General features: G+C 35.9%; 1 protein-coding gene across 1 annotated transcript; it reads left to right on the top strand.

The window, feature by feature from the left end:
- Nucleotides 1-25,637: 25,637 nt before the first annotated feature.
- LOC147406078 (uncharacterized) lies at nt 25,638-26,318 on the top strand. Its single transcript, XM_086432483.1, has one exon. It carries the CDS (start codon nt 25,638-25,640, stop codon nt 26,316-26,318), a length of 681 nt encoding a protein of 226 aa, XP_086288609.1.
- Nucleotides 26,319-26,539: the final 221 nt, after the last annotated feature.

Consider the following 26,539-nt stretch of genomic DNA (forward strand, 5'->3'; position numbering starts at 1 on the left):
GACCAAAGAAATGCTTGGAAGAAAGGAAAATGACCCTGGCACAGAGGAAGCATCAGGAAGTAGTGCTAGGGAAGAATCTGAGGGAGGAAAATCTGCCAAGTCCACTGACTTGAACATGGGCAATCAGCTAATACCTAATGGAGCAGATAATGGAGAACAAATGAATGAAGACAGAACCATCCCAGATGAGGATTCCAATGGGAAAACACCAAACAAAAAGGCAAATGACATAGAAGAACTAAAGACCAAAGCCAAGGAACACCAAAAGGATAAAACAAAGACCTTTGGCATTAGATGAGACACTCGAGCTAAGGCTCACTCATGGGCAGCCCTGTTGGGCTCTACAAGAGATTCAGCTAGAGGACACAACAAACTGACCTTCCACCCACAAGCGCTAGAGGGAAACAGTGTAGTCATATCATGCCCAAAGGAGATGGTTAGAAAAGGGGAGAAAGAATGGGAAAAGAGCCTAGTTGGGCACTTCCTAGAGCACAATATCTCTTATGCGACAGTGAAGAATGCAGTGGAAAGAATGTGGAGGCCAAGAAGAAGTCTTAAGATCTTCTCGAAGGGAAATAGACTCTACTTTTTCAAATTTGGAGATGAGGAAGATAGGAGAAGAGTCTTGCAAGAGGGGTCATGGTTTGTTACCAATAGACTCTTGGTGATCAAGGAGTGGAGAGCTAGCATAGAGTTGGAAAAGCTAGAATTAGCAGTTGTACCCATCTGGGTGAAACTTCATGATCTCCCAAACCAGTTTTGGAACCCAGAAACACTAGGATGCATCACCAGCTCCATAGGCAAGCCCCTCTTTATGGATAATGCTACGAAAGGGCTGTTCAGAATGTCATATGCTCATGTCTACATAGAAGTGGAAGCAACCAAGGAATTACCAAGCAGGTTATTTGTTCAAGTAAAGGATGATGCGCTGGCAGAAGTATCCATAGAATATGATTGGATGGCACCCAAATGTTTAAAATGCTGCACTTTTGGTCATGCTGAAGGAAACTGCATTCCAATGGCAAACTTACCAGTAACAAGGGAAACTGAACAGGGAACTAGGGAGGACAGCAGGAATAAAGTAGCAGACAACTTAGTAAGGGAAAATGTATGGGCTATAGTGAGCCATAAAAACTCTAACAGAACCAAACAGCAAGGAGAATCCAATCATAAGATGACAGGCAATTACAAAGATAAGCACAAGTCCACGATTAGAAACACCAACTCAACTTCCCAAGGCATGGAATGGGAAAAACCTCCATTTGAAGGAAAACAAGCTAATGAGGCAGGAGAACCAAACAAGAAGAACTACAATCACAAGCATAAAAACATGGGCCCACATCGAGAAAGACTCGATTTTGAGGTAGGTACAAACAATCCAACCAGCAACACCCCCAACGACAACAACACCCTTCCCAACAATAAGTTCCAAGTGCTGCAGGAAAAGAAGGACATCAGAAATGTGGAAATATAGAAATGGGGGGATAAAGACTTCAACAAACTAAAAGTAGATGAAATAGCTATAAAGAAAACAAATAGATTTCTTACTCTCCAACACATCAAAGATGCTATGAGAACTATGCACAACCACAACAAGAATCCAAAAACTCAAGAGGGAGAAAGAGGTGAAGAGGGTGGGGGAACTGATAAGTCCCAATGAAGTGTGTTGTTTGAAACATTAGAGGGTTGAATGATCCCCTCAAGCAACAGGAAGTTAGGAGGTTTATCAACATGAACCATGTGGATATCATGGGGGTTATGAAAACCAGGGTAAGATAAATAAGTAAAGTGAAAGTTGTTAGGGAAGTTTGACCTCATTGGAAGATGGAGGAAAACTATAACTGTGCATTGAAAGGCAGAATATGGATAGGATGGAATAGCAGTCAAGTTCACCTTGAGTTGGTTTACAAGTCAGACCAGTATAGACACCCCATTTTTGCACTCGCTTGATTAATCAACTCGTCAACCCGATTGCAACGGTTTCCAATGATGGATGATTATTCCAATGCTTTATTTGTTACTAGATATGTTTCAGAAATTTGGATAAGGTATCTCAAACTAACAAAACCTTAGAAACCACGCTACGCTAGGAAAATATAACTCCAAAAACATAGAAATTATCATTTTTTCGACAAAAACAAACTTTACGATAAAAATCACTAAAAAATGACCAAATTACCAAAATACCCCTAACCTCAAAACATCCCTAAAACTTACATTACTCTTAGAAAAATCCATTCGAATACATAAAATAATAAATCGAAATCAAATAAATCATTTCGCCAATTTTCAAAAAATTTGACAAAATTATGAAAATACCCTTCATTAGGTTCACAACCATTTCGCACAAAAAAAATTTCATAAATGATACAAACCAATATTCCCATTGAATTTCAAACGAAAAATCGATTCTACAATATTCTGGAACATCAAAAACCGACTTAAAACGCAAAAAGTCATCTCCGAGGGTAAAACGGTAATTTTATAATTTTAATAATTAAAAATTCTGAAATTAATAATTAAAACATTAATTAATGTAAAGTGAAATCCTAAGTAAATCTTAAAGTCAATCAAGTAAGACTAAAGTCAATCTTAAAATCAATTAAATAAGACTAAAGTCAAGATATTAAAGTCAATCAAGTAAGACTAAAGTCTAGATATTAAAGTCAATCAAGTAAAACTAAAGTCAAAATCTTAAAGTCAATCAAGTGAGACTAAAAGTCAAAACCTTAATAGAATTCTAATTAAATAATAACTCTATTTAAAACAATCATAATTAAATAATAACTCTATTTAAAATAATTCTAATTCAAATATAACTCTATCTAAAACAATTATAATTAAACAATAACTCTTTCTAAAAGAATTATAATTAAACACTAACTCTATCAAAATAAACACTTACAACCTATTTTCGTATGAAAAAATAAATCCTAAGAAAAGTAGGTCAAAAAACTTCCCTAACCTCCCATAAACCCTAATTTTGAAGCCTTAACTCCTTACCTAACATCCATACCCCAACTCTTGCTCAAAAAACACCAAAAAACCCTTCTAAAACATCTAAAATTTCATAAAAAAAATCAATCAAAAAACTCACAGATGTAAGAAGAAGATACTTCATCTTAGAAGATCAGAAGCGGATCCAGTGACGGAAACGAAGCAAAGAATCACAATGAAGGAATCTTTTCGCCAGATCTGAGGGAACTAAAACCGTTGCGTTTGTAAAGGTAAATATTTTTATTTTATTTTTTATTATTTAGGTCTTTTTAGCTATGTAATTTTATTTGGAAATTAGTAGAGACTGGCGTTTGCCGGGCGGGGTTGGTGCCTAACACCTTCCAACCCCGTAATATGATCCCCGGACCCAGTATTTTTTAGTAGATTAGTTGTTTGTTTAACTGTTTCGAGTCAATTTTCGTTCTTAGACCATAATAACTAGGTGGCGACTCCCAAACCTCAAAGTCAAAAGCGGATCCGTACACCCCGCGGATTGAAGGCACTTTCAGTGGCGACTCCACTGGGGACTATTGATGATCAGACTTGAAAAATTCCAAGTATGGGAGTATTGTCAGGATGACTTAATTTTTTTTATTATTTAGTTCGATTTATTTTATTTATTTATTTGTTTATTTATTTATTTATTTTATGACTTGATTGTGGATGATTTTCGGTATTGTACTTTTATCCAATTAAGGGTCACTTCTTGATGACCGCTAAATAATGAAAGATTCAAATTGACATATAGAAAGGATGGAATGATGAAGGTTGGGATAGCAATGTTAAAACATTTTTATAGAATATTCTAGTGAGAATTAAGTCTAGGCACCTTTAATAAAACGTAGATCTCATCAAGTAGATTAATTTAGAACCTGAGTTCACTCAATTTCGTTATTGGGAGCCTGGGATATCATTGATGCAAGTTCGGATTAATCTATAAATCTGGAATTTTTGCTGAATGAAGGTTGGGACAGTAATGTTAAAACGTTTTTACAGAACATTCTATTCAGAATTAAGTCTGGGCACCTTTAAAAAATGTAGATATCATCAATTAGATTAATTTATAACCTGAATTCACTTAATTTCGTTATTGGGAGCCTTGGATATCATCGATGCAAGTTCGGATTAATCTGTAAATCTGGAATTATTGTTGAAAGAAGTTGGGATAGCAATATTAAAACGTTTTTACAAAACATTCTAGTCAAAATTAAGTCTGGGCATCTATTAATAAAATGTAGATCCCATCGAGTAGATTAATTTAGAACCTGAATTTACTCGATTTCATTATCGGGAGCCTTAGATATCATCGATGCAAGTTCGGATTGTATTTTCTTAATTCACAAGAAATTTGAATTTATTTAGTGTTTAGCACAGTTAATGTTCCTGATTTATTTTGTCGAGCTCATTTTGCACTAAGATCTTTCTCTTTGATTTTCTTTTGGGATGTGTTTCTAATTTCTTTTTTATAATTAAAAAAAAAAAGGGGTTCATCGCTCCTCATCTCAACAATTATCATTCTATCATCAATGCAACATCTATTGGAATCTCGATTTATTTTGTATCACCCAAAAGTGATCATTGATTGGACCATAAAATTATAGAAATCATGCCTATTGCAATGTTTGGATCTGATCAATTATTTTATGCCATATTCATTGATTGATTTGTCATTAATATATACATGAAATATGCATTGAACCATATAGATATGTTTTTAATCTTTCTCGATCAATGTATACATTTTACTTGTATGGTTTAATACCTTTACTTGTATTGGTTTAATTGGACACATGGGCCCATTTGTTTGGAAAGGCCCTGGACACACCCCACCCTATTTTGCACACACCACTAGCACGTTTACTGCTTTGCACGCTTGCACGTCCCATATAGCCAACGTGACACTAGTGCATGGCCCGGTCTCTTCGGAGATGCGATGTCATTCATGAAAACCACAACTCCAGTCACGTACCTTAGGGTATATCAAACTGGGGCATCAGTACCGTCTGATCAGGTGACTGTGAAAGGTATATCGATGCACCCAGGCTGGAGTGACCTGAGCCTTTGACTTATTGTAAGTCACAGAGTCACATGTCCCAATTGCCAACGTAGTACTAGTACGTGGTCGGTCCCTGTGTGGGATAACAAACAATTTATGAAAGCTACAACTCTTGACTCGTACCCATAGGTATATCAAAGATGATCCGAGTACATCAGTTGCACTTCTTGGTCAAAACCAGTGCCTAAGCGAGATCCTGCCCCGATGTACCACGGTACTAAGAAGATAGACTACGTCTATTCTATAAAAGAGGTGATTTAAGGGTGCATTTGCTCAAGCATCGCGCGCTACCTCTGATCTGGGTATTAAACTGACTGCTTTTGACTTCAGAGAAGTGAGTTGAAGTTTTAGATTATCACTTATACGGTATATCAAATCAAGTCCCCACGTACCGTCTGATTGAGTACGCTCAAGAGATATATAAGTATACTTGGGCAAGGGTGGCCAGATAAAAATGCATTGCACGTAGTAAGCTTAGAGTATAAAAACCTCCCCTGTAGGTCACGACTCGAACTTATCATGGGTGTTCCCGGGTTGTTTATTGAATGGGACATTGTGAATGATGTATGTATGTGAATAATGAGATCAGAATGTATGGGAATGATAAGATCAAAATGTATGGTTGTCCTTAAAGATTAAAGTTTTTTGTTTTACCTGATTAAAATGGGTGTACCGACCCAATAAATAATCCATTTTTTGTAATAATTCATAATGACCCAGTCCATCTCAATCTAACAATCATGATAGCCATGCTATTTAAATGAAAATGAAAATCAAAGTATTTTCTAATTCGAGTTTCAACCCATCTTTAAAAAGAATATTTTCCAAAAGGAAAGTATTTTTTAGAAAAAAAGTGTTCTCTAAAAAAGTATTTTCTAGTGACAGTGTTTTCTAGAAAAAGTGTTCTTTAAAAATATATATATATTTTTCAGAAAAAATATTTTTTAAAAGAAAATGCTTTCCAAAAGAAAAGAAAAGGAAGAAAAAAATTATATTTTTTTTACATAGAAAATTTTTGAAATATGTTTTTACCAAAAAACTATTTTTTCATTGGACCTTGGAAAATTACCAAAATATGTTTTTCTAAAAAGAAAATGATTGTAAAAAATAATCAGATTTGTGAAAATTATTTCAATAAAAACATTATTTTTCAATAATTTTCAAGAGTGCAATAAAATTATTTTCCTTCTGAATAATCATTGAATGGATGAATTGTTTAATGAATTGGTGCACAGAATTCAATAAAATCTCAGGATTCATTAAATGTTATCAAGGGGGTAACACTAAAACTGGTTAAATTCACCTTCAATGAGGTTTAAGGGTTATCATTGTACCTAAGCTCAATCGTCCATCGCCTAGTTAAGGTTGAAAGTCCGGTCAACTAGAAGAAACGTTAGTACCAAGTCAACAATAAAAAATGACCTTGGAATCTCTCAAAATTACAGTTGTTCCCTGAAGATCACATTGCCTCAATCCTACTGGTTGTAAGCAATATCTAGAGTCCTTAGCCTATAGTCAAGTCTGTTGTGTGTGGGTAATTATTTTTTATGAGTTTTGAATCAAGTTTTTTTTCAATTCATCAATATCATGTTTTCTTTAGATCAAGTCTACTCTTTTTCTATTGAGCCAAGTTAGTTTGTCGAGCCATAGAGGTGTCTGTCGCCCCTTTTGAATTTGATTGGATAAAGAAAATTTTTGAATACCTCGAGCGCATTAACGAATTAACTAATAATCTGACTTTAAGGATATATTTTTCTCCTGAACAAGAAGATAAGGGTCGGGCTCAACAACTTTCAATCAGAAAGCAAAGGTCATTGAACCTTAGAACAAAAAATAATTTCTAAGAAATTCAGATAGAAACTATCCTATCCTTAGAGGAACACGAGGGGATAACGAATTTACTCAAAAATTTCAAAAGACTTGTTCGTGTGATCATATGAGGGTATGTTAAGTATAAGCTTGGGTGTTGTTCAACATGGAATAGATACTCGTCTATATCGATGGAATCAAAGAAGATGTTAGAAAATATATTACTGATATCCCCACTACATCTCGAGTTGAAAAGTTTATTTAAGCACATGTTATCAATCGATATGGGGGTACCTTTTGAGCTGATCTCTAATAATGGGGCGTACTTCAAAACTTAGGTCATTACTCCGTGTTCAAAGTTCCGGATTTGACATCACAAATCATTTCCCCACGTTCTTAGATTAATGGAAAAGTTGAAACAGTCAATAAAAAAATTCTCAAAATAATCATCAGGAAAATGTGTCAATCGCACTAGGATCCGTTAGAGAAATTACTATTCACACTATGGGCCTATCAGTCTTCCATTGGAGTTATTCCCTACTATCTAGTATATGATATGGAAGTAGAGTTAACAGTTGAAATGGAAATCCCGTATCTCAAGGTCTTGATAGAAAGTCAATTGTTAGAAACAGACTGGGTTCGTCAGCAGTATGAAGAAGTAAACCAGATCAAAGAAAAATAACTTAAAAGTTATGTACCAAGTGTAAACTTATCAGAGAAGAGTCACTCATACGTTTGACAAGAAAATCAAAGTTCGCCACTTACAAGTCAATGATTCAACTGTCTGACTTCAAAATCATGATAGAATTGAACTACCAGAGTCAACCAACCTTAACTAGATCAAGCGGTACTACATTTAAGGAGGTCATCTTTGGCCAAATCAATTTTCCTACTACCTAGTTCATTATCTCCTTTCTCAGCCCTTTGTAGCTTTTTCAAAAAAAAAAAATATATTTTTCTTTCTCAGCCTGATTACCCAACCTAGGGGAGGGAAAAATTCGAACTACGTCTTGGTCTGATCCCAAAATTCTGGGGTACATAGGCAACCTGAGAAGTTACTTCAGGCCCGACCACATCAAAATAAAAAAATAGATTTCCTGACAAAGAAAAAAATCTAAAAAGAAAAAAAATTCAAATAAAAAGAAATATCATCCAAAATGGGAAAGTAAATTCAAGGAAAAAGAAAATAATTTAAAAGGAAATGCCACACAAGGAGCATTTGGGTTTTTGAGCCTCAAAATTCATTTCTTTTTATGTCCAATCCTAAGCCTACCCATAAAAGTCCTCCTAAGTACTGAGCGAAAAAGTCAATGAAGATAGCAAAGCATGATCAGACAATAACTCCAGAAGTTCAAAATGGAAGAAAAAGAAAAATGAAGCCTGCTAGGTTGAAAACCCAAAAGGGCAACTTAGGCAAAAATTAGAGCAAGCTCGCAAGGTTGAAAATCTGAAAGGACGACCTTAACAACAATCAGAGCAAAGAAAAGAGAAAAAATTGTAAACTCACTAGATCGAAAACCTAAAAAAGCGATCTAGGCAAAAGTTAGAGCATGCTCGCTAGATTGAAAACCTAAAAAGGCAATCTAGGCAAAACTTACAGCAACCAAAAAAAAAAGAAAATCTCTGTTGAGTTGAGAAGCTGAAAAGGTGGTCCGAATCGAAACATCAGAAGTCCAAATGATCAAGTTTTAATACCCAGTTTGAACCAAATATAAACTCAATGGATACAAGTATCTCGTCTATGATTGATCTGAAGAGTTTCATTATCCCTAAGCGACCCGACGGGAAGAAAGAACAAATTATATGATGAATTTCATAAAGAAATATTTTGTTCTAATTTCTTTGAGCCTGATTCAAAATCTTTAATATAAAAGGTCAAAATTAAAAGTTATACCTTTATTGCGCTTGCGGTAATCAAGGATTTCAAACTTTCATAACAAGGGCACTTCCTTTTTCTAAAGAGTACAGTTTCCCCCCTTACACTAGGGGCATTCATTTTCAAATTATGTTCAATTATCCCCAATACAATGTTCCCTGTCAAACTAGGGGCATTTTGGTTCTGAAGTCTGGTCAATTTCAACCCGAAAGGATAAGGTTAACTTTGAATTAAAGGTTACCTTCTTGATAGCAATTTTGAAAACTCCTAAGATTCAAAGAGAGTTAAAATGTTTATCGGACCTTCATAAAATCCAATTTTTTATTTAAAAAAATAAAATTAAATACGGTGTTAATCCCCCGTTTGTTTCCTCCATAAAATTAGTTCATTAGCCTTTCACCCCGAGTAGGTAGAGTAGAACTTCCCAAAAAATTAGTTCATTATTCTTTCACCCTAGGTAAGTAGAGTAGGATTCCCAAAAAAATTAGTTCATTACTCTTTCACCCCAAGCAGGTAGAGTAGAACTTCCCAAAACAAAAATTAGTTCATTACTCTTTCACTCCGAGTAAGTAGAGTAGAACTTCCCAAAAAAACTTAGTTCATTACTCTTTCACCCTGGGAAGGTAGAGTAGGACTCCCAAAAAGCTTAGTTCATTACTCTTTCACTCCGAGTAGGTAGAGTAGAATTTTCCAAAAAAATTAGTTCATTACTCTTTCACCCTGGACAGGTAGAGTAGGACTCCCAAAAAATTAGTTTATTACTCTTTCACTCCGAGTAGGTAGAGTAGAACTTCCTAAAAAAATTAGTTCATTACTCTTTCACCCTGGGCAAGTAGAGTAGGACTCCCAAAAAGCTTAGTTCATTATTCTTTCACTCCGAGTAGGTAGAGTAAAACTTCCCAAAAAAATAATTAGTGCATTACTCTTTCACCCCGAGCAGGTAGAGTAGGACTCCGAAAAAAATTAGTTCATTACTCTTTCACCCTGGCCAGGTAGAGTAGGACTTCCAAAAAAATTAGTTCATTACTCTTTCACTCCGAGTAGGTAGAGTAGAACTTCCCAAAAAAAATTAGTTCATTAACTCTTTTACCCTGGGCAGGTAAAGTATAACATTCAACTTTTTCTCAACTTTTGCTCAGATTTTTTTCAAACTTCAAATTTTTCTCAAATTTTGTTTAAAGTCAAAAATTTTCTCAGGTTTTCCTCGATTTTATGTTTTGCTCAGATTTTACTCAGTTGCCGTCAAGAGTTATCTTGAATTTTGCTCAGTTACCGCTAAGGGTTATCTTGGATTTTACTCAGTTGCTGCCAAGGGTTATCTTGGATTTTGCTCAGTTGTCGCCAAGGGTTATCTTGGATTTTGCTCAGATTATGCTTAGTATTTTTTCAATTTTTACTCAGTTTCACACAATGCACACACGTGCACATTGCACACATTAGTCAAGGATAATTTTCTAAAATTTAAGGATCTGATACTGTCAGTGAGAGTTCGCGCTCAAGGACCTGACAACCTTTTAGTTCGGGGAGAGTTTTACCCTCAAGGGTCCGAACATCCCAACGAATTGTTAAATTAGGCTACAAAATGAAGTGTCACTAGCTTTGGCATTTGGATATCACACTATCTACCAAAATAGATTTGCTATCTAGTTTGCTTCAACTCTCTACCAAAGAGGGACATCTGTGGACACCCCATTTTTGCACTCGCCTGATTAATCAACTCATCAACCAGATTGCAATGGTTCCCAATAATGGATGATTATTCCAATGTTTTATTTTGTTACTAGATATGTTTCAGAAATTCGGATGAGGTATCTCAAACTAACAAAACCTTAGAAATCATGCTCTGCTAGGTAAATATAACTCCAAAAACATAGAAATTATCATTTTTTCGACAAAAACAAACTTTACGATAAAAATCACTAAAAAATGACCAAATTATCAAAATACCCCTAACCTCAAAACATCCCTAGAGCTTACATTATTCTTAGGAAAACCCATTCGAATACATAAAATAACAAATCTAAACCAAATAAATCATTTCGCCAATTTTCAAAAAATTTGACAAAATTATGAAAATGCCCCTCATAAGGTTCACGACCATTTCACACAAATTTTCTTTTATAAATGACGCAAATCAATATTCCCATTGACTTCCTTACGAAAAATCAATTTCAAAATATCCTGGAACACCAAAAATCGACTTAAAATACAAAAAGTCATCTCCGAGGGTAAAATGGTAATTTATAATTTTAATAATTAAAAATTCAGAAATTAATAATTAAAACATTAATTAATGTAAAGTAAAATCCTAAGTAAATTTTAAAGTCAATCAAGTAAGACTAAAGTCAAGATCTTAAAGTCAATCAAATAAAACTAAAGTCAAGATCTTAAAGTCAATCAAGTAAGACTAAAGTCAAGATCTTAAATTCAATCAAGTAAGAGTAAAGTCAAGATATTAAAGTCAATCAAGTAAGACTAAAATCAAAATCTTAAAGTCAATCAAGTGACACTAAAAGTCAAAACCTTAATATAATTCTAATTAAATAATAACTCTATTTAAAATAATCCTAATTAAATAATAACTCTATTTAAAATAATTTTAATTAAAATATATTCCTACCTAAAATAATTATAATTAAACAATAACTCTTTCTAAAATAATTATAACTAAACACTAACTCTATCAAAATACGTACTTAAAAAATCTATAAATAGGGCTCCTTACAACCTATTTTCGTATGAAAAAATAAATCCTAAGGAAAATAGGTCAAAAAACTTCCCTAACCTCCCATAAACCTTAATTTTGAAGTCCTAAGTCCTTACCTAACATCCATACCCCAACTCTTGCTAAAAAAATACCTAGAAACCCTTCTAAAACACCCAAAAATCCATTAAAAAAAATCAATTAGAAAACTCACTAATGTAAGAAGAAGATACTTTATCTTAGAAGATCAAAAGTGGATCTAGTGACGGAAACGAAGCAAGGAATCACAGTCAAGGGATCTTTGCTCCAGATCTGAGGGAATCAAAATCGTTGTGTTTGTAAAGGTAAATATTTTTATTTTATTTTTTATTATTTAGGTTTTTTTAGCAATGTAGTTTTATTTGGGAATTAGTAGAGACCGGCGTTTGCCGGGCAGGGTTGGTGCCTAACACCTTCCAACCCCGTAATGTGATCCCCAGACTCAGTATTTTTTAGTAGATTAGTTGTTTGTTTATCCGTTTCGAGTCAATGTTCGGTTCCTAGACCGTAATAACTAGGTGGCGACTTCCAAACCTCAAAGTCAAAAACGGATTCGCACACCCCGTGGATCGAGGGCGCTTTCAACCAGATGATCACCTTGAAAGGGAACTACCTGGAAGGGCCTCAATTCTTGCTCACAGTAGTCTTTATGGGCTAAATATGAAGCAAGAAAGAAAACGAGTTTGGAGGGAGTTGGAGTGCATTGCTGAAAATATTGACAACGGTTGGTGATGGGAGATTTCAATTCAATCACTTCAGTAGGGGAGAAAATTGGAGGGAGAAGAGTTACCATTGCAAATACAAAAGATCTGGCGGAGAGTCTGCAGAGGACTAGTCTAATGGACATGAAAGCGAAAGGATGTCAATTCACATGGAGCAACAAACAAGATGATAGAAAGATATTTTCCAAGCTTGATAGAGTCCTATCCAATATTAACTGGATTGAAACTTTCAGTTGTTCTGAAGTGGAGTTTCACCCCCTAGAAATCTCGGACCATAGCCCTATGACTGTCACTATTGGGGAGGACAAGTAAGTTTACCAGACTAAGACTTTTTAGATTCTTTAACTTCTGGACTGAAGACAAAAGATTCTTAGAGGTCGTGAAGGCTAGCTGGGAGGAGCCAATGAGAGGGAATTGCATGTACAAAATGGTCTTAAAACTCAAAAGGTTTAAGCAGGCCTTAAAAGATTGGAGCAAATATCAGTTTGGAGAGGACAAGAGAACCTCCATTCAGACCTTTAGACAGTTGGAAGCAATCTAACGAGCTATTCAAGAGCAACCTCTCAATAGAGACCTAGTTAAAGAAGAGAAAATGATAGTCAAGGTGTACCAAGACGTTGCTAGAAGAGATTAGGCGGCCACAAGACAACAGTCTAGAATACAATGGCTAAAACTGGGAAACTCAAATACTCCCTTCTTCTATAAATCCTTGTTGGCTAGGAGAGCTAGAAATAGGATTGTGTTCTTGCAAGACAGCGGTGGGAACTGGCTAGGAAAAGAGGAGGAGATTGATGAAGAAATCATATCCTATTTATAGGGGCCATTATGGTAGGAGCCAAGAAGTAGATGATGGCAGCCAGGAGGTCAATTTAAATGAATTAAAAGATGCAGCAGCCAATAAGTTAATTATGCCTGTGGGAGAGGAGGAAATCAAAGCAGCCCTATTTTCCATGGATGGAGATAAAGCCCTAGGCCTAGATGGGTATACAGCCAAATTCTTCCAAAAGACTTGGAGCATTATCAAGGGAGACATGTTAGCTGCTATTAGTTGGTACTTCCATAGAGGGAAAATGGTGAGAGAAGTCAATGCCACTGCCATCACCCTTATCCCCAAGGTTGAGAGACCAATTAAGGTGGAAGATTTCAGACCCATTGCCTACTGCAATGTCCTCTATAAGTACATCTCGAAAATGATTGCGAACAGACTTAAAGAGACCTTGAATGATTTGGTAAGCCCCGTCCAAGCTGCCTTCATTAAAGGAAGATCCATCAAGGATAATGTCATGCTCTCTTATAAGCTTGTCAGGAACTTCCATAGAAACAATGATCCACCCAAATGTGTTGCCAAGATAGACCTCAGAAAGGCATACGACTCGATCTCCTAGGAAGTTATCATCCACTGCTTAGAAAAGATGAAATTTCCTGAGGCCTTTATAGCATGGGTTTGGGGTTGCATTTCAACTCCTATGTATTCCATATCCATCAATGGCAGTCTCAAAGACTACTTTGCTGGCAGAAGAGGTACCTGCCAAGGGGACCACCTTTCCCCTTACTTCATTGTCCTAGTCATGGAGCTCCTCTATGCAAAACTCAAGGACCTCACTACCATGGGAAGCCTAGAACTATTGAAGAATTGCAAGGACCCTAAGTTAAGCCACCTAATATTTGTGGATGACCTTATGATCTTCTTCAAGGGTACCCTCTCCTCAGCTACAGTTGTGAATGAAGCCTTGACATGGTTCGCCAAGGTATCTGGTCTTCAAATTAATAGTAGTAAGAGTAGTATCCATTGCTCTAGGATTAAGGCCAACGAGAAAATGAAGATTGTGCAAGCCCTGCAAATCCAAGAAGGAACCCTCATTGTGACTTACCTAGGAATGCCCCTAATCTCTTCTAGGCTCAAAGTCAATGACTGCCAACCTTTACTTTCCAAGCTCACAAACATAATTAAAACTTGGAAAGCAAGATTCTTGTCCCTAGCTGGAAGAATGGAGTTGATTAAGTTAGTTCTTAGCAGCATGCAAGTGTACTGGATTAGTGTACTAATGCTTCCTAAGAAGGTCCTCAAAGAAGTTGAAAAAATCTGTTCTAAGTTCCTATGGGCTGGACCAAGTATGACCAACAAAATGCACTGCATAAGTTGGAAGAGAGTCTCTACTAGAGATAGAAGAGAAGGTGGCCTTGGCTTTTGTGACTTGGAGACCCAAAACAAGGCTGGGATAGCCAGAAAAATCTGGGACATAGCTTCCGACAAGGATAATATCTGGGTTTCTTAGACCAAAATGAACTTAATCAAAGAAGGACACTTCTGGACCATGCCTATCCCAGCTGATACATCTTGGATGTGAAGAAAGGTGCTGCAAACTAGAGGACCTATACAGGACCTAATCACTCATAGAATAGGGGATGGGAAGGATTCCTTTATCTAGCATGACCCTTGGTCCCAAGAAGGAGTGTTGTTGAACAATCTTATGCAGAAGGACATCTATGAATCCAGAGTACACAGTGAAGCTAAGGTGAGCGCCCTCATTAGTCAAGACAACTGGGTTCTTCCTATGCACTTGGCAACTAGTTTAGGCAACAGATGGGAGCACATCAAGCTACTGGAAAAATATAGCTCATAAAGAGATAAAGTGATGTGGAAGCCCAATACAAGGGGAACCTTCTCTATAAAAATAGCCTACAAGGCCCTTCATCAGGAAAATACTCAGGTTAGATGGCATTCATTAGTTTGGTTCTCAAATAACATAAACAAACACAATGAAACTACATGGCTGAGTCTTTGTAAAGGGTTGAAGAATCAAGACAAGCTAAAAGCTATGGGCCTAATTCAACTATCTAGATGTTACTTCTGTAGGAATGCTAATGAGAATGAAGATCACCTTTTCCTTGGATGTGACTTTGCCTTCAAGCTAATGCAAAAACTCTTGAGAAGATCCAACCTTCATAGCTCAAACAGGGAATGGAAGAGGAAGGTGGAATGGGTATATGAAAGCACCCTCGATCCGCGGGGTGCGCGGATCCGCTTTTGACTCTTGAGGTTTGGGAGTCACCACCTAGTTATTGTGGTCTAGGAACCAAACTGACTCTAACATGGATAAAAAGAACTAATCTACCACAAAAAATCTAAATTCGGGGATCATGTTACGGGGTTGGAAGGTGTTAGGCACCAACCCCGCCTGGCCAAAGCCGGTCTCTACTAACTTTCCAAATATATCACATTGCTAAAAACCTAGATAAAAATAAAAAAAATTACATACCTTTCCGATAGCAAGGATTTTGTTCCCTCAGATCTGACAAAAAGAGCTCCTTGTACTGTACTCCCCTTGCTTCGTTCTGTCTCCGGATTTGACTTCGGATCTCCTAGATCAAGGTATCTCCTTGTTTTTGGATCTGAACTCTTCAAGTTTGTTGCAGATTTGGGGGTGTTTTTGGAGGGATTTTAGGTGTTTTCTAGACTAAAATTGAAGGAAGGATGTTAGGTAAGGAGTTGGGGCTCCAAAACTAGGGTTTATGGGGGGCTAGGGGAGCTTCTAGACCTACTTCTCTTAGGGTTTATGATTTGATACGAAAATAGGGTGTGAGCACCTCTATTTATAGAATTTTTTTAAGGTTGATTTGGATAGAGATTTTTTAATTAGAGTTGTGTTTTAGTTAAAATTGTTTTAGGTAGAATTGTGTTTTAATTAGAATTGTTTTAAGTAGAATTGTTTTTAAGTTAGAACTCTATTAGATAGAGTTATTATTTAATTAGAATTCTATTATGACTTTTGGTCTTATTTGATTGACTTTTAATGTTTTGACTTTAGTCTTAATTGATTGACTTTTAATATTTTGACTTCAGTCTTGCTTAATTGACTTTAATTTTGACTTTAATACTTTGACTACAGTCTTGCTTGATTGACTTTAAATTTTGGAGAACCACCTTCCATTATTTCTTTAATTCTATGGACCCCCAAATGGAAGGGTCCTTAAAGAAATATCCCACGAACCCTCAACAATTTTACCTGAAAGTCTGATTGATCGATTTTTTAGGTTCAAAATTTTAAATTAATTTCATCAATGTTTCACTTTAATTATTTAATATTTTATTTATTAATTTCAAATTTTTTAATTATAAAAATTGTGAAATTACCGTTTTGCCCCTGGAGATGACTTTTCACGTTTCAAGTCGGTTTTTAATGTTCTAGGATGTTTTAGAATCGGTTTTTCGTAAGGAATTCAATGAGAATGTTGGTTTGTGTCATTTATGAAAATTTTTATGTGAAATGATTGTGAACTTTAGGAAGGGCATTTTCGTAATTTTGTCAAATTCTGTTAAAGTTGGTGAAATGATTTATTTGGTTCCGATTTGTTATTTTATGTGTTCGAGAGAGTTTTCCTAAGCGTAACGTAGGCTCTAGGGTTGTTTTGAGATTAGGGGTATTTTGGTAATTTGGTAATTTTTTAGTGATTTTTATCATGAAGTTTCTTTTTGGTCTGCAAGATGATGATTTCTATGTTTCTGGGGTCGTATGTTCCTAGCGTAGCGTGGTTTCTAAGGTTTTGTCAATTCGAGATACCTCATCCGGATTTCGGAAACACATCTGGTAACAAAATAAAGCAATGGAATACACATCCATCATTGGGAATCATTGTAATCGGATTTACGAGTTGATTAATCAGGCGAGTGTAAAAATGGGGTGTCTACAGATGCCCCTCTTTGGTAGAGGGTTGAAGCAAACTAGATAGCAAATCTATTTTGGTAGATAGTGCGATATCTGAATGCCAAAGCTAGTGACAGTTCATTTTGCAGCCTGATGTAGCAATTCGTCGGGGTGTTCGGATCCTTGAGGGTAAAGCTCTCCCCGAATTAAAAGATTGTCAGGTCCTTGAGCGAGAGCTCTCACTGATAGTGTCAGATCCTTGAATTTTAGAGAATTCTCCCTGACTAAAAAGTGCAAGTGTGTGCACTGTGTGAAATTGAGTAAAATCTGAGTAAAACAAAAAACTTGAGAAAATTTGAATGATATTTGAGACAAATCTGAGCAAAGTTGGGAGAAAGTTAAATGTCCTACTCTACCTACTCTAGGTGAAAGAGTATAAATTTATATTTTTTTGAGAGTCTTATTCTACCTACTCAGAGTGAAAGAGTAATGAACTAATTTTTTTGGGAAGTTCTACTCTACCTACTTGGAGTGAAAGAGTAATGAACTAATTTTTTTGGGAGTCCTACTCTACCTGCCCAGGGTGAAAGAGTAATAAACTAATTTTTTTTTTTTTTTGAAAAAAGTTCTACTCTACCTACTCTGAGTGAAAGAGTAATGAACTAAGCTTTTTGGGAGTCCTACTCTACCTGCATAGGGTGAAAGAGTAATGAACTAATTTTTTGGGAAGTTCTACTCTACCTACTCGGAGTGAAAGAGTAATGAACTAACTTTTTAGGAGTCCTACTCTACCTGCCCAGGGTGAAAGAGTAATGAACTAATCTTTTTTTTTTGGAAAGTTCTACTCTACCTACTCGGAGTGAAAGAGTAATGAACTAAGTTTTTTTAGAGTCCTACTCTACCTGCCCAGGGTGAAAGAGTAATGAACTAATTATTTCGGGAAGTTCTACTCTACCTACTCGGAGTAAAGAGTAATGAACTAATTATTTTGGGAAGTTCTACTCTACCTACTCGGAGTGAAAGAGTAATGAACTAAGCTTTTTGAGAGTCCTACTCTACCTGCCCAGGGTGAAAGAGTAATAAATTAATTATTTTGGGAAGTTCTACTCTACCTACTCGGAGTGAAAGAGTAATGAACTAATTGTTTTGGGAATCCTACTCTACCTGCCCAGGGTGAAAGAGTAATGAATTAATTATTTTGGAAAGTTCTACTCTACCTACTCGGAGGGAAAGAGTAATGAACTAATTGTTTTGGGAGTCCTACTCTACCTACCCAGGGTGAAAGAGTAATAAACTATTTTTTTTTTGGAAGTTCTACTCTACCTACTCGGAGTGAAAGAGTAATGAACTAAATTTTTTTTTTTGGAAGTTCTAGTCTACCTACTCAAAGTGAAAGAGTATGAACCAATTTTTTCTGGGAAGTTCTACTCTACCTACTCGGAGTGAAAGAGAAATGAACTAATTTTTTTTTTTTAGGAAGTTCTATCTACTTGCCCAGGGTGCAAGAATAATGAACTAAGCTTTGAAGGAACAAACGGGGGATTAACCTCGCATTTGACTTTTTTTTTAAATAAAAAGTTGGATTTTATGAAGGTCTGGTAAATATTTTAACTCTCTTTGAATCTGAGGAGTTTTCAAAATTGCTATCAAGAGGGTAACTATTAATGCAAAGTTAACCTTATCCTTTGGGGTTGAAATTGACCAGGCATCAGAACAAAAATGCCCCTAGTTTGACAAGGAACATTGCACTAGGGATAATTGAATATAATTTGAAAATAAATGCCCCTAGTGTAAGGGGGGAAACTGTACTCTTTAGAAAAAAGGAAGTGTCCTTGTTATGAAAGTTTGAAATCCTTGATTACCGCAAGCGCAATAAAGGTTTAACTTTTAATTTTGACTTTTTATATTGAAGATTTTGAGTCAGGCTCAAAGACATTGGAACAAAATATTTCTTTCTGAAATTCATCATAGAATTTGTTCTTTCTCCCCGTCGGTTCGCTTAGGGACATAAAACTCTTCAGATCAATCATAGACGAGATACTTGTATCCATTGAGTCTATATTTGGTCCAAACCGGGTATTGAAACTTGATCATTCGAACTTCTGATATTTCTGTTCGGGCTACCTTTTCAGCTTCTCAACTCAACGGAGATTTTCTTTTATTTTTTGATAGCTCTAAGTTTTGCCTAGATTGCCTATCCAGGTTTTCAATCTAGCGAGCATGCTCTAGCTTTTGCCTAGATCGTCTTTTTAGGTTTTCGATCTAGCGAGCTTACAATTTTTTCTTTTTTCCTTGCTTTGATTGTTGCCAAGGTCATCCTTTCAGATCTTCAAACTTGCGAGCTTACCTTAATTTTTGCCTAAACCGCCCTTTTTGGGTTTTCAACTTAGCAGATTTTTTTCTTCTTCTTCCCTTCTGAACTTCTGGAGTTGCTGTCTGATCATGCTTCGTTATCTTCCTTGACTTCTCGCACGGTACTTAGGAGGACTTTCATGGGTAAGCTTAGGACTAGGTATAAAAAGAAAAGGATTTTGAGGCTCAAAAACCCAAATGCCCCTTGTGTGGCATTTCCTTTTAAATTATTTTTTTTCTTGAATTTTCTTTCCCACTTTGAATGATATTTCTTTTCTTTTGAATTTTTTCTTGATTTTTTTAATATTATGTGGGAAATACATTTTTTTTTATTTTGATGTGGTCGGGCCTGAAGTAACTTCTCAGGTTGCCTACGTACCCCAGAATTTTTGGGATCAGACCAAAACGTAGTTCGAATCTTCCCTCCCCTAGGTTAGGTGATCGGGCTGAGAAAGAAAAAGGCATAATTTTTATTTTTGAAAAGGCTGCAAAGGGGTTGAGAAAGGATATGTTGAACTGGGTAATAGGAAAATTGATTCGGCCAAAGATGGCCTCCTTAAATGTAGTACCATTTGGTCAAGGTTGGTTGACTTTGGTAGTTCACTTCCATCATGATCTTGAAGTCTGACGACTTTTCTAGACAGTATTTCCTTAATGAATGAATTTCTCCAATTGGGTTCAGACTTTCTCCTATAGTCGATGAGGAGTGTTCAATTTTCTTTGAAGTCTGATAGTTAAATCCTTGACTTGTAAATGATGAGCTTTGACCTTTTTGTCAAATGCACGGGTGACTCTTCTTAGATAAGCTTGCACATGGTACAGGACTTTAACTCGTTTTCTTCGATCAAGTTTAATTCTTCATACTGCTGACGAACCCAATCTGTTTTTAACAAATGATTTTCCAACAAGACCCTGAGAGACGAAATTTCCATTTCAACTGGCAAGACTGCTTCCATGCCATACACTAAGGAGTAGGGAGTAGCTCCAATAGAGGATCGAATTGAAGTTCGATATGTCCATAGCGTGAATGATAATTTTTCTGACCAATCTCGATGTGATTGACACATTTTCCTGATGACAGTCTTGACACTCTTACTAACTGCTTCAACCGTTCCATTGATCTGAGGACGGTAGGGGGATGATTTGTGCTTCCGGATCTTCAACTTTAAACATAGAGTAATGATTTATGCTTTGAAGTACGACCCATTATCAAAGATCAGTTCAAAAGGTACCCCTATATCGACTGATAATATGTGATTTGAAACTCAAGATGTAGTAAGGATAGTGCTGATATATTTTATAACATCTTCTTTAATTCCATCGATATAGACGAGTATCTATTCCGTGTTGAACAACACCCAAGCTTGCACCTAACACATCCTCATTAGATCACACGAACAAGTCTTTTGAAATTTCTGAGTAAATTCATTATCCCCTCGTGTTCCTTTAGGGATAGGAGGGTTTCTATTTAAATCTCTTTAGGAATTATTTTTTGTTTCGAGGTCAAAGACCTTCCTTTCTCGATTAAAGATTGAGCCCGACACTTATCTTCTTGTTCAGAAATGAAATCTATCAAATTATTAGTTAATTCGTTAATGCGCTCGAGGTATTCAAAAATTTCCTTTATCCGATCAATTTCAGATGGGACAACAGACATCTCTATAGACTCGATGAACTAACTTGACTCAATAGGAAAGAGAAGACTCAATCTAAGGAAGACATGACCTTGCTGGAAAAAGGGACGCGAGCTAACCCAAATGACTCTTGAAAACTCAAGATAAGTACTCACACGAGTTTGATTAGGACTGAGGACTTAGATATTGCTTATAACCGGTAGGATTGAAGCACTATGATCTTTAAAGAACAACTGGACGATGTTGAGAAATTTTGAGGTCATTTCTGACTGTTTGACTTGATATTGACGTTTACTTTAACTGACCGGATTTACAACCCTAGCTAGACGATGAACGATTGAGCTTAGACACAATGATAACCCTTAAACCTCTTTGAAGGTGAATTTAACCAATTTCAATGTCACCCCCTTGATAACATTTTAAATGAACCCTGAGATTTTATTGAATTTTGTACACCAATCCATTAAACAATTCATTAATGTAATGATTATTCAGAAAAATAATTTTATTGCACTCTTGAAAAATATCGACAAATAATGTTTTCATTGAATAACAACTTCCACAAACATATTTCAATAATTTTTCATGCAAAAATAGATTTTTTTGTAAATCATTTTTTTCTGAAAAATATTTTTTTTTCTTTTTTTAGAAAACATTTTCTTTTAGAAAAATTTTTGGGAAAGCATTTCCTTTTGGAAAATCTTATTCTTCCGGAAAATATTTCACTTTTGAAAAGCATTTCTCTTCTGAAAAATATTTTTCTTCTGGAAAATATTTTTCTTCTTTTAAAATAGGTTTAAAATTCGAATCAGGAAAAAGTTTGAATTTCATTTTGATTCAAATGGCTCGGCCCATAATGATCTTTGGATCGAGATGGATTGGGTCATTATTGTAAAAGAATGGATTCTTTATTGGGTCGGTGCACCCATTTTAATTTTCAAAAACAACATTTGATCCTTGAGGACAATCATACACTATGATCTACACCATTCACATCACTCACATACATTCATCAATCACATGCATTCATTCAATAAACAACCCGGGAACACCCACGATAAGTTCGAGTCGTGACTTACTGGGAAGGTTTCTAGACTCTAAGCTTACTACATGCAATGCATTTTTATCTCGCCACCCTTGCCCAAGCACACCTATATACCTTTCGATACGTGGTGACTTGGTTTGATATACCGTATAGGTGATAATCTAAAACCTCAATTCACTTCTCTGAAGTCAAAAACAGCCAGTTTGATCTCCAGTTGAGAGGTGGCGCACAATGCTGAGCAAGGGCCCACTTAAATACCTCTCGTCTAGAATAGACGTAGTCTATCCCCATCGTACAGTAGGGTACAGCGGGGTAAGATCTTGCTTAGGCACCAGTTTTGACCAAGAAGTGCAATTGATATACTTAGACTATCTTTTATACCTACGGGTACGAGTCAAGAGTTGTAGCTTTCATAAATGGTTTGGCATCCCACGAGGGGACCGACCACGTACTAGTACTTTGTTGGCAATCGGGACATGTGACTGTGTGGCTTACAATAGGTCAAAGGCTCAAGTCGCTCCAGCCTGGGTGCATCAACATACTTCTCAGAATCACCTGATCAGATGGTATTGATGCCCCCAGTTTGATATACCCTAAGGTACGTGACTGGAGTTGTGGGTTTCATGAATGACGTCGCATCTCCGAAGAGACCGGACCACGCACTAGTGCCACGTTGGCTAAATGGGACGTGTAAGTGAGTAAAACAGTAAACGTGCATGTGGTGTGTGCAAAACAGGGTGGGGTGTGCCCGGGACCTTTTTCAAACAAATGGGCCCATGGATCCAATCAAATCAATCATACATTTAATCAAAACCAAAATCATTCAAATCATATGAATATTCAATTAAGATCACATTATTCCCATCACATAAGCACATTAACATTACGATCAACATCAATCATGTATTTCAAGCAAGATCATGGTAAATTAATCAATAAATATGACATATGATAATGATCAAACAAACATTGCAATAGGCATAATTTTTATAATTTTTAAGGTCCAATGAATGATCACTTTTGGGTGATCCAAAATAAATCGAGATTCCAATAGGTGTTACATTGATGATAGAATGACAATGGTTGAGATGAGCTCACTCTCAAGAACATTAATTGTGCCAACATTAGATAAATTCATATTTTCTGTGAATTAGGAAAATACAATCTGAACTTGCATCGATGATATCTAAGGCTTCCGATAACGAAATCGAGTGAACTCAAGTTCTAAATTAATCTACTCGATGAGATCTACATTTTATTAATAGGTGTCTAGACTTAGTTCTCACCAGAATGTTCTGTAAAAACGTTTTGACGTTGCTGTCCCAACTTTCATTCAGAAATAATTTCAGATTTACAGATTGAACTTGCATCAATGATATCTAAGGCTTTCGATAACGAAATTTAGTGAACTCAGATTCTAAATTAATCTACTCGACGAGATCTATGTTTTATTATGAGGCTCCCAGACTTAATTCTCACTAGAATATTCTCTAAAAAAGTTTTAACATTGCTGTCCCAACTTTCATTCAGAAATAATTCCAGATTTACAGATTGAACTTGCATCGATGATATCTAAGGCTTCCGATAACGAAATTGAGTGAACTCAGATTCTAAATTAATCTACTCGACGAGATCTATGTTTTATTAAAGGCTCCCAGACTTAATTCTCACTAGAATATTCTCTAAAAATATTTTAATATTTCTATCCAACCTTCATCATTCCATCATTTTCATAGGTCAATTTGAATTTTTCATTATTTAGGGGTCATCAAAAAGTGTTCCTTAATTGGAAAAAAAAATGCAATACCCAAAATCATCTACAATCAAGACAAAAAATAAATAAACAGAAAAAATAAATAAAATAAATCCAACTAAATAATAAAAAAAAATCTAGGTCATCTTGGCAATGCTCCCATACTTTGGGTTTTTTAAGTTTGATCCTCAATAGTCCCTAGCGGAGTCGCCACTGAAAGCGCCCTCGATCCGCGGGGTGCGCGGATCCACTTTTGCCTCTTGAGGTTTGGGAGTCGCCACCTAGTTATTGTGGTCTAGGAACCAAACTGACTCTAACATGGATAAAAAGAACTAATCTACCACAACAAATCTAAATTCGGGGATCATGTTACGGGGTTCGAAGGTGTTAGGCACCAACCCCGCCCGGCCAAAGCCGGTCTCTACTAACTTTCCAAATATATCACATTGCTAAAAACCTAGATAAAAATAAAAAAAATTACATACCTTTCCGATAGCAAGGATTTTGTTCCATCAGATCTGACAAAAAGAGCTCCTTGTACTGTACTCCCTTTGCTTCGTTCTGTCTCCGGATTTGACTTCGGATCTCCTAAATCAAGGTATCTCCTTGTTTTTGGATCTGAACTCTTCAAGTTTGTTGCGGATTTGGGGGTATTTTTGGAGGGATTTTAGGTGTTTTCTAGACTAAAATTGAAGGAAGGATGTTAGGTAAGGAGTTGGGACTCCAAAACTAGGGTTTATGGGGGGCTAGGGGAGCTTCTAGACTTACTTCTCTTAGGGTTTATGATTTGATACGAAAATAGGGTGTGAGCACCTCTATTTATAGAATTTTTTTAAGGTTGATTTGGATAGAGATTTTTTAATTAGAGTTGTGTTTTAGTTAAAATTGTTTTAGGTAGAATTGTGTTTTAATTAGAATTGTTTTAGGTAGAATTGTTTTTAAGTTAGAACTCTATTAGATAGAGTTATTATTTAATTAGAATTCTATTATGACTTTTGGTCTTATTTGATTGACTTTTAATGTTTTGACTTTAGTCTTAATTGATTGACTTTTAATATTTTGACTTCAGTCTTGCTTAATTGACTTTAATTTTGACTTTAATACTTTGACTACAGTCTTGTTTGATTGACTTTAAATTTTGGAGAACCACCTTCCATTATTTCTTTAATTCTTTGGACCCCCAAATAGAAGGGTCCTTAAAGAAATATCCCACGAACCCTCAACAATTTTACCTGAAAGTCTGATTGATCGATTTTTTAGGTTCAAAATTTTAAATTAATTTCATCAATGTTTCACTTTAATTATTTAATATTTTATTTATTAATTTCGAATTTTTTAATTATAAAAATTGTGAAATTACCGTTTTGCCCTTGGAGATGACTTTTCACGTTTCAAGTCGGTTTTTAATGTTCTAGGATGTTTTAAAATCGGTTTTTCGTAAGGAATTCAATGAGAATGTTGGTTTGTGTCATTTATAAAATTTTTTATGTGAAATGATTGTGAACTTTAGGAGGGGCATTTTCGTAATTTTGTCAAATTCTGTTAAAATTGGTGAAATGATTTATTTGGTTCCGATTTGTTATTTTATGTGTTCGAGAGAGTTTTTCTAAGCGTAACGTAGGCTCTAGGGTTGTTTTGAGATTAGGGGTATTTTGGTAATTTGGTAATTTTTTAGTGATTTTTATCGTGAAGTTTCTTTTTGGTCTGCAAGATGATGATTTCTATGTTTCTGGGGTCGTATGTTCCTAGCGTAGCGTGGTTTCTAAGGTTTTGTCAATTCGAGATACCTCATCCGGATTTCGGAAACACATCTGGTAACAAAATAAAGCAATGGAATACACATCCATCATTGGGAATCATTGCAATCGGATTGACGAGTTGATTAATCAGGCGAGTGCAAAAATGGGTGTCTACAGTATACAACAATGCTAGAGGGAATTCTCTGAGCTCTTTGGTAAAGAAACTTGCATTCAATGCCTTTGTCCACCACCTATGGTTGGAAAGATGCAGACAGTTATTTCAGATTGCTACCTTCCTTTGGATCTATTGGAAAATAGGATAATTTGCGATGTCTACCTCAGAGCTCATAGCTTGGAGGGTTGTACTGTAGAATCACCTTCCACTAGAGCCTTCATGGACTCTTGGGAGCTCAACCCCAAATTTACTCTGAGTAACCCATTGAAATGCTCGTGGGCTAAGCCTTCAGAAGGAAGCTATGTTATAAATACGGATGGCTCTTTCAGAGGTAATGATGGAGGAGAAGGAGCAATCATCAGAAAAAACAATGGAGACACGGTGGGTGCCCTTGCCATTAACACCAGAGGGAAATCGATCCTTAACCATGAATTACAAGCTATTAAAAAAGGATTGACTATGGCATTGAGCCTTAACATAAGACACATCACTGTTAGAGCAGACTTAAAAGAGGCAGTTAACATCATCAATGGGGAAAACATAGTGCCGTGGACAGAAGAAAGAACTCCCAAGGCTATCAAAACAACAGTGCAACAATTCGACACCATAAATTTCTCTTTCTACTATAGGGAAAACAACCAAGCTACAGATTTCTTGGCCTCCTACCTCACTTCTCCTGGCAACTTGATGCTAGATCCATTAGACCTTCATAGGGAACTCAGAGAAATTTCATGTGAGGATGCCAATGGGCATGTGTATGTAAGAATGTAGTTTGTTTTCTTCTGGTTAGGGGTCTGCCTAACCCCCTCTTAACCTCAAAAAAAAAAAAAAAAATCTTTATCGAGCCCATGAATCATTATGGATTATGAAGCATATTATCACCATGTGCCCAATATGAGTGCCTATGTTATTATCCTCAGGTCCTATTTGAGAGCAGAAGAAAACATGATAATAATAATAATAATATATTATTATTATTATTATTAAGAGAA

The sequence above is a fragment of the Akebia trifoliata genome, chromosome 3, assembly GCF_017979445.1.
Source record: "Akebia trifoliata isolate Shusen 1 chromosome 3, ASM1797944v1, whole genome shotgun sequence".
Lineage (NCBI taxonomy): Eukaryota > Viridiplantae > Streptophyta > Magnoliopsida > Ranunculales > Lardizabalaceae > Akebia > Akebia trifoliata.